This window comes from Gregarina niphandrodes, assembly GCF_000223845.1.
Source record: "Gregarina niphandrodes unplaced genomic scaffold scaffold00024, whole genome shotgun sequence".
NCBI classification, from domain to species: domain Eukaryota; phylum Apicomplexa; class Conoidasida; order Eugregarinorida; family Gregarinidae; genus Gregarina; species Gregarina niphandrodes.
In genome coordinates, this window is record NW_011645793.1 from 115,981 (window position 1) to 125,397 (window position 9,417).

The following is a 9,417-nucleotide window of genomic DNA, read 5'->3' on the forward strand; positions in this document are numbered from 1 at the left end:
CCCCCCCCCCCACCGGTACCCCACTTACAAGGGCCGCCACGCTTGTACACCGCCCGCCTTGCTGCCGTGATCACCCCCCAGTCATGGATTCATGACCTCACTCGCATGACTGTTTGTATTAACGTTCTACTTGGGTGACCATCCCTGAGTGACCACCCACTTCCCTGACGACCTCACTCACTCCGCTTGCACAGGTTCCCAACGTCACGATCACATCGCTTGCATGACCACCTTACTTGCTGATGACCTCCTTGCACCCCACTTTGCACGACCATCGCGTTTGCACGCACGTCCTTGCATGTTATTGCGTCTTTGCATGTCATTACGTGAACACCCGACTGCCCCGGTTCGCGTGGCCAAGGTCGTCGTGGGCGTGGGGTGAACATGACCGCAAGATAAACCGGGTCGCCCTGCCTGTCACCCACCCCAGGCAATTTTGACGACCAGCTCACTTGCGCATGTCCGTCCACCCGGCATGAATAGTACGCACAAAAATGTCACTCTTCCACGGCATCGCCGAACCGTGAAGGTCTCTGCGACCGAAGGCAACGTTTCCGAACCGACGTCTTCTGTTGGAGAGTGACGTCTGTCGTCCCCGACGGGGGAGTAATTAATTATTCCTGGTAAAAATTTTTAAGAGCGACAATGAGGACTTGTGCGGCAACTCCGGAGCACGATGGCGGGCATGTATGGTTATCGTGTTTGCAGAAGCTGTTGTGTGAGGGACACTGGGATGAGTTGCCGGACGGGATGCCTGTTGCTGTGGTGCGATTGGAGACTCTCCGACGGTTGTGGAGTTGTCATGCCTCAGCGGCGAAGAGGAATTTGTTTTTCTTTGCTGAGCAGACGACCGTGGGTGCGATTCGGACGAAAGGAAAAAAATGTGAAAAAGAGGACCCGTCATTGAAGGAGCTGTCATCGAAGAAAGCTGTCAAGAAAGATTTTAAAGCTGCCGATCAGCTCAGGTACCTGAGCGAATTCTGCGTAGGCAATCTCCCAATAGATTCGTACCGGAGACTGGCGTGTTACGCCCGAGGGACATCCCAACATCTTTTTGGCAATACGAAGACAGTCTCCTCCAACGCCTCCAACTCCGCCGGGGACCGGGTCCTGGAAGGAAGCTTCACGGACCACTTCCGAGCAGGTGAAATTCTCGTGGCTTTGCGGCTCGGCAAGCTGCGCCCTGTTCCATGCGAGAGTCGAACCTGTTCTCATGCAGAAGGAGGCTGAGCTGCCGAAATTCTGTCTGAGTGGCACACTTTTAGTCTCTGTTCCCGTTTGTCTGCCACGACCTATTTTTGTTCGGTTTGTACTTGCTTGTTTTTCCTACCGGAGGAGCGAGAGAAAGGTTACTTGATGGATGTGATTCTGTCTGTGGGCTTGCGGTGTGGTGGTTGTTTATCAAGGTGACTGACTAGCTAAGCTACTAAGGCATTGGTGCAGGTTAGTGAGTAGAGACTGGCGACAAAATTGAGTTGGGGGTCAGTCGGTTCGTGTGCGGGTTCGCTGCGTGCGTCCCAGTCGGTGTGGACGTGGGATGTGTGGGGTGTGGGGACGTGGGATGTGTGGGGGATGTGAGGGTGGGTGCGGGCAGCACAGGGCAATGGTGGCGCGGCGAAGCGAATGGGTCCGAAGGCGTTAACGGCGTGGCGGAAGGCGGCTTGTTGGCCGAGGCGGTAGCCGTGGAGGACGGCGAGTGTATGAAAGAAGCGCACGGCCGGCCACACGGCCTTGTGCAGGAGCAGCACCGCGAGCAGGAAGCGCCAATGGACTCGCCAACGGCTCCACACATGCACGAAAGCCAGTGCGCCGGCACTCGCCGCCAACACGACCAACTGGACCGCCTGCAATCCGCGTCGACGGAATCGGTGGTAGTTCAACTCCACCACCCAACCAGGCAAAGAGTTGCTCGTCAAAACGGAGGCCATACTATTGGTCGCCAGACCGTTGGCCCAGGTGCGGGTGCCCACTGTTTCGGGCGCGAGAGAGTGGAGGGGAACGTCATTAGCGGCGAGCGTGGCGTCGTCCAGGGCCCAGAGCAGCAGCGCGGTCGCGGGAAGAGCGAGCCAGGCTGCTCGGCGTTCGAGACCGAAACCCCAGAGCGCCAGCCACAGCAATACGTGTCCCGTCGTGAAGGCCAGAAACACCGTGCGCACCATCGGCAGCGTCGTTCCCACCAAAAACGTCCACAGCACGAGGGGCTGCGCACGAGCACGCTGCACTCGACTCGCCTTCTCCAACAACATCCGATTCAGCCCCAGGGACGTTAACATCTCGTGCCGGTTCACCTTCAACTCCGCGTTCGGTAACGGTGACGACCCCACTCGGGTATCTGATAACCCAACTCGGTTCCAGTCGTGCCCTTCCGTCCGTCCTTCGGCCTGGACGCGGTCCGCGAGGGTCAGGTAGGCCTGGCGAGCAAGAAGGCTGCTGCCGAAGGCAAGGAGCAAACGCTCGCCGGAATAAAGCCTTAGTTCGAGTGCGTGGCAGTACAGACGACGCAACGCATCGGCCGTCGCCGGAGGCTCGGGGGCCGCGACCAAGTCCACCCCCGCCACGGCCGCGAACGGCAGCGGCGTCCAGTGCTCGCCCGCTCCTGGTGACCATCCCCCACAGTGCAACTCCGTCGGGTCCGGCAGAGGCAGAAAGTCAAACAAGCCGCCTACCGGACCCGCCACATCCCCGTCGTCGTAACCGGGACCGTAACGGGGACCGCATCCGTCGTAGCTCTCGCCCTCGCATCGGTCGTAACCCCCGAGCCGGTCGTCGTAACTGGGGCCGGTGAAGACGTCGCCGTGGGCGAATACGTCAGAGCCGGGCGGTCGTGGCGGGCAGCCGAAGCTCTGTCCAGACATGCAAGGCTGGGTGGTGAACGCCGGGTGGAGTTCTGGCGGCAGCGCGAACTCTGAGCGTGCGAACTCTGGCGGTCGTGCGAACTCTGGCGGTCGTGTGAACTCTGGTGGTCGTGTGAACTCTGGTGGTCGCGTGAACTCTGGTCGTGGGTTCGAATCGGGGTGGAAGCAGCCGGGACGGACGGCTGTGAGATCGAGGTCGCGGGTGCAGCTGAGGTTGACTGGCGTAACGTCGGTGGTGCGCGGGTCGAGGTCGGACTCAGCGGCGCCTTTGTGCACCTGCAGACGGAGTCCATCGGGCGCGAGCCAGACGTTGGTCAGCGCCTGCTCGTCGACGAGCGCTGGGCAGGCGTGGAACGGCACAGGACCAAAACACGTGGGTTCGTCCGCCGGGACGGCGAGTCGACACAACGCGCCGATCGGGTTCGCTAACAACTCCGCCACCGCCGACGTGTAGCCCGGGTCGGGAGCCGGCCCCCCTAGATGGGAGGCCGCCAGGTTGCCGGTAAGATCGCCAGCTGTTGGGACGGCGAGGTCGAGGGCGTCGGCAAGTTTCATGATTGTCGTTTCGTGCGTACGGTGTAGCCAGGATTCGAGTTGCAGCAGGTCCTCTCCCGAAGCGTATACGTACACCACTTGGTCAGTGGTGGTCGTTGACAAAGCAGGTAGGTAGGTGGAGAGGTCGGTGGCGATGCGAAGACAATTGGTGTCACCGGCGGCGTAGGTCATCATCTGCGTCTGAATGGAGACGACGGGTAGTGAGAAGAAGCCGTCGAGGGCGGCAAGCCACAGTCCGGCAGTGTCGGGTCCTAGTGGTGCCAGAGGGTCAGCCAATTTTACCAGCTCGCTTTCGGGAACGGCCAGCAACTCGGTCTGGTCTGGCCCGAGCCAGGCCACGCAACTGCGCACCTCTTCTTCGCCTTCACGACGCACGCCTAGCTTCACGTGTGCTAACGGCAACACGTCCCACGGTGCTTCGCCTGCAGTAAACCCGCGCCCTACTGTCGAACTGGCCGCCGTCGACACCCGGGCCCACTCCTTCTCCTTTCTCTTGTACATCACACCCACACCAGTGCGGATGTGCGGCCCACCAGCGTGGGTGCGCGGCACGCCTTCTGTGTGGTGAAAGGACACATGTGTGTGTGAGAGAGCCTGGAGGAGGAGTTTGCTGACGCGGAGACTGGTGGCTCTGCGGAAGGCCTGAGCGTGGATATGCAGTTGTAGGGCGAGTTGGTCGCGGCGGTCGGGTGCGCTCGAATGTGCGAGTGTGCGTAATAGTGTGCGACGCACAGTGCGTGCATCGCGTTCGAGTGCGAGGAGTTGCGCGCCATGGCATAACGGAGTCTGATCCGCCCGCAGCGTTGCCACCAAATTCGAAGGAAGCTGTGTCCAATCGGCACCCTGCTCGAAACAAAGGTATTCATAATAATCTTCCTCTTCCGGGTCGGCAAATACCCACAACTTTCTTTCCACAGTCGTGGCCAATCGCCACACGGCTGCCCGTGGGGTCAACCACTGACCTAGTCTCACCAACAGCGTCCGTCGTCGTGGCTGTAGCGCATCCCGCATTGACGATTCCGCACTCCATTTCACCGGATGCACCACCACCGGTTCAGACTCTATTGACGTACTTGGTTCTACACCAAAGGGTGGTTCGTCGTCGTCTTCCTCGGCCCAGACCTGGGCCAAGGCCTTATGCGCACGGTGTTCCTGTAACCAAAGACCACCCGCAATCAAAACCAACAACGTCACCGGCCCCAGTGCACCAGACTGCGCCAACCGCTCACGACTCGGATAACGACCTGGATATAACTCGCTCAAAATCGCGTACAGGTCGTAGTACAGTGCCGCCGAACCCGGACCACCGAACGCCCACCCCGCAGACGTGTGATACACTGGCCGGACATACGCCGACGCGGGGTTTATTGCCACACCCCCGACGTCGCTGTGCAACTGCAACACCCACTCAGGCACAGTAACCGCGGCACCCGAACCCGAGACAGCATTCGAACCCGAGACGGCATTCGAACCGGAGACGGCATTCGAACCGGAGACGGCATTCGAACCGGAGACGGCATTCGAAGCGGGGCCTAGTAGCCCTGGAACGGAAGCCAGGTCGGCCCAAACAGGTCCGAACAAGAAAGCGGTATTAACCTCCGTAGGGTGTGTGGAGCGCACAGCCGCGCGGAGTTCCGCACGACTGGTGGGCGGTGAGGTCCAGTGCAACACGCCGGCGGCGAACGTCCAACCGGGACCTTCCAACGAAACCGCATCGGTCTCGAACTTTTGAAGAATCACCGCCAGCTCCGCCGCCTCGTCGTAGTCACTCAACCGCGGCATGTGCCGCATCAACTTTGCTACGAACTGCGACCCGCTAGGTTGAACGGAAGCGCCAGGTTTGACGGAAGTGGTTTTGTCAGAACCAGGCTTGTCGGAGGTCGCGGCGAGCAGGGCGAGGTAATTGGCAAGGCCCTGCACCGACCGGAACGTGCCGTCGGGCCGGAGACCGAGGAAATCCTGCAGCAGCCGGAACGCGAGTGTCTCCGGCTCCGTACCGCAGGAGAGCACGACCGGGCTCTGGAGCAACATCTTGAGGTCCTGGTCGTAGCTCCGTATGTCCTGGCCGGTCCGTGGGTCCTGGCCGGTCCGTGGGTCCTGGCCGGCCCGTGGGGCCTGGCCCAGTGGGTCAGGACTGGATTGGAAGGTTGGGTTTGGGTACGTGCGGGTGGCGCAAAACCAGCGATCCAGATCGGCGGGGGTTGCCAGACGTGTGCGGGTGGCGGCGAGGGCAGTGCTGAGGTCGACTTCGCAGACGGGACACCATAACTGCGCCACGCAAGATTCGAACCCACACACATTGCCGTGGGTCCCGAACCGGAGTCCCGAGGGACCTTGTAGGGCGGGACCGGATGGGGCGGGACCGGATGGGGCGGGCCTCTGTAGGGCGGGGGTCCAGAGAAGGGTGTTGTCGGTCCAGGAGGAGGACCAAGATGACGCTAAGATGGCGGACGTGTTTAGAACGTCAGTCCAGCGCATTTTGAGGCCATTGTATTCGAGGAGAGCGACGTCTCCGTCGGTGGTGGCCTGGAGGGTGGTGGCGCCGACGACGGAGCAGGATTCTTCAACCGGACGTAGGGTGGAAAGGGCGAGTGGGCGGCCGAGGGCGTCGAACGCGCGGGTTGCGGGTTCCGAGTGCGGACGCGCGCCGTGGAAGGTGAGGCGCACAAGTCGCGGCTCGGGTCTCGAGAGCGCCAACGCCCCACGACCGCGCGCCGCGGGGAAGAGATAGAGCGCAGGCTGCGCACTCGGCCCCGCGGGCGCCGCCACCGCCGCGTGTGCCAGCGCCGGCGCTGGTGGCAACAACGCGCCCGGCGGCCGCGACGCCGCCTCGCAACAGAGCACCGTGTGCGCCGCCGCGTGTCCCAGATGTGTAAGACATATAGGACCCGTCAACGCGTTCGTCCACAGTGATGCCACAGCCGGGAAACACACCGGCAGTCCCAACGATCTCGAAAACAACGTTTCTTCCGGGGAGGGAGGGTTGCGGTCGGCGGATATCGTCACCGGGACTGGGCCCGGTGACTGGTGGATGGGGACCAGCTCGCCCGTGCGTGTGATCAGTGCCGAACCCCGGCCTAGATCCCGCGGGAAGAGCAGCGCGTGGGGCAGTGCCACACACGCTTCCGCCGCCACCGTGAGCGGAGAGTGCACGAATGAACTGCAGTCGCCTGTCGCGCGCCGCGTTGCCACAACCAAACCACCTGACCCGCCACGACGTACGGCATACAACGTGGCGCCGTTCGGGGATTGCTCCAACAACCGCCGCGCGGCCACAGTGGAAGTGGTCGTGGTGGTGGCTAAGGTGGTCGCGACGGGGATGGTCGCGACTGGGGTGGTCGTGGTTTGAGTTCCGGTGGTCTCTGTCTCGCCAGTCTCGAGGTCGGTTTGGTCGGGGTCTAGACGGATGAGACGGAGCTCATGTGAGCGAAGACGCAGGTCCTTGACGGTGTGGAAGGCGCGGCTGTTGGCGAGGGCGGTGGAGGCTGTCGCGGCCGGCGGCAGTGCGAGGAGCGACCAGAGCGCGGGTGAGAGCTCGGCCTGCAGCACGTAGCCGCGACGCCAGGGATCGTACAACGTGCCCACGTTCCATTCCGCGGCCGGGTCACCCGCGAGCAGGCCGGAGTCGTCCCTAAGTTCGGAGTCGTCCATAAGTTCGGAGTCGTCCGTAAGTCCAGAGTTGTCTAAGAGCCGGACTTCCGGCTCATCCGAGACGGGTTCAAGGGGGCCGAGGGAGGTGAGGGGCAGGAAGAGGTCAAGGGAGCAGTCGACAAGTTGCACACGTGAGTGGCTGCGGACTCGGAGGCGCACGGCGTGAGTAGGTTGGCCAAGGTAGTGGAGGCGTTCGATGTGCCGCCCACAGAGTACAGCAGTTGGCTCGTCGCTCCCTGGATCGGATTCGAACGCGGGTGTGTCCGGTCCGGAGTCCGATCTCCGGTCGAAGTCGGCCAGGCGTGTGTTCTCGAGCCAGGCGTCCCAAGTAGCCCAGGTCCAACCCCCGGCGGGCGCACGAACTAGAGCGAGACGGCGCAGACACGCGGGCAGGTTCAACAGCGACAGCCACCGCACAAGTTCGCGCGGCTCGAAAACCGGGTCCCGCAAAACCGCGAGATAGAACGCGCGCCGAGCCAACCCCAAATCCACGGCGTCCAGCTGACAACGCCGCTCCTCCACCCAGTACCGCTCCTGCCGGTTGTGCAGCCATACCGTCGCTGTCAGCTCGGCGCCAGTAGTCGATTCGGTTCCCACCACTGACTCGGAACCCGCCAGTCCCGCGTTCGAATCCAAGTCCCCCTTCGAATCGCTCGACTCCTCGTTCGACTGGTGCACAGCCAGACGCGGCAGACACTCCTGCAGACGCGTGTGGGCGGCTGCGGGCAGTCCCAGACCGAGATGGCCCAGCCATCGCGTCGGCTCCGGCTCCACGTGCGCCAGATACCCGACACCGCGCTCGCGCGTGAGCAGCGCCACCAGTCCCTGTCGCACATCTTCGCAACTGCCCGCTAGTCGTCGGGTTAAGTACGCTGCCAGTGCAGCCTCCGGGCCCTCCGGCGACGGCGCAGTTGCATCCGCCGCCAGGTCCGCGTAAGGAGCCAGACTGCTCGTCCCCACGCCGCGACAAAAGTGGACTTCCTCTTGCGCATCAACCAAGAAGTAATTCCGTTCCTGACCGAGCTGGTCATCCCCCAGGCCCATTCGGTCGCTCTCTAGATGGTAGTCTAGGTTTTGGTCTAGGCCTAGGTCCGGGTAGTCGTGGTCGTGGTCTTCCGGCTCGTATTCCGTCCTGTCGAAGTCGCGGACGACGATGCCGCGTCCGACACGGGCCCGGGAGGGCGGGAGGAGGGGCAGCTGGTCCTGGTCAACGGGGATGGCCCAGCGTAGGTTGGGATAGTCGGCACTAAGGTAGGCATGCGTGCGATTGAGGGGCCATCGTTCGAGTCCGACACACGCACGTGTGCGATTTGTGCGACGACGCGCGGCACGTGCGCGTTGTAGGGCGCAAAACGCTTAACGATTCGCGACTGCAATGCTTCTCCGGCCGCCAACACGTCCGCCTCACCAGGCGCGCGGCCCCCTGGCAATGTAGCTGCGAAGAAACAACGCGCACCTGAGCGTCGGACACCCCGAGCCACCACCCGTTCGCCATCAAAAGAAACACCTGTCACCGCAGGCGCACTGCACGGCTGGAATACCAGCAACTCGCCCCCCATCTCCACAGCCGCCACGGCGGGTGATGGGGCGTAGTCTTGCACTTCCAGCGCAAACTGCACGTTGGGTGTTGGGTCCGCCTCCAGATCGGAGTGGTCGGGTTCTGGGCGGGGAGGGTGGTCGAGATTTGAGGAAGCCAGGTGGTCGGGGTCCGGGTGACGAAGGTGAGTCGAGCGACTCAGTTCCGGGCGACCCAGGTCAAGCCCACCCGCGGGGTCAGGGGCGGTGGCCCAAGAGGGCGTGGTGATCCAGGAGGGAGAGCTGGCCCAGGCGGGTCTGCGGAGACGGAGGCCGGCTACCCGGTTGGGGGTGCGGTCGAGGGCGAGTGGTCGGGCCTCGTCCGGGGCGAGTTGGAGCTTGAGTCTTGCGGGTTCGAGGACTCGTTTATTGTGAGTTTGAAAGAAGAGTGTTGCGTGCTGCGGGATATAGATTGGCCCGGCTGCGAAGAAGACGGGTTCGGTCTTGAGTCCGAGGAAGGTAGCGTTCTCGGCTGTCACTGGATGCAGGAACACGGCCAATTCGGCGGTGGCCCAGTTTATTTCTGTGTTTGTGGAGTCAGCGGCATTGGCGGGATTCGATCCGTGGAGTGGCTGGTGGCAAGAGAGGACGAGTTGTAGCCAGTCGGGGCGCGGATCGGTGTCTGTGACACGGCAGGGCGGCGGCGGCGGCTGCACGCCCGTTTCAAAGTTCAGCGCCGTCGTGCGAGCGTGCGGCCGGTTAGAAGTGAGTGCCATCCCGGGCGCGAAGGCGAGCAGTGCAGATGCGCGTCCGTCGCCGCGGACTAGCGGACACCCGGGCG

The 9,417-nt window shown here is 62.8% G+C and overlaps 1 protein-coding gene across 1 annotated transcript; it reads right to left on the bottom strand.

The window, feature by feature from the left end:
- Positions 1 to 1,418: 1,418 nt before the first annotated feature.
- Positions 1,419 to 9,352, bottom strand: GNI_108580 (putative transmembrane protein; the record flags this gene model as incomplete). Its single annotated transcript, XM_011133140.1, has 2 exons — positions 1,419 to 8,307; positions 8,355 to 9,352. The coding sequence occupies 2 exons, from the start codon at positions 9,350 to 9,352 to the stop codon at positions 1,419 to 1,421; spliced, it is 7,887 nt and encodes a 2,628-aa protein (XP_011131442.1).
- Positions 9,353 to 9,417: the final 65 nt, after the last annotated feature.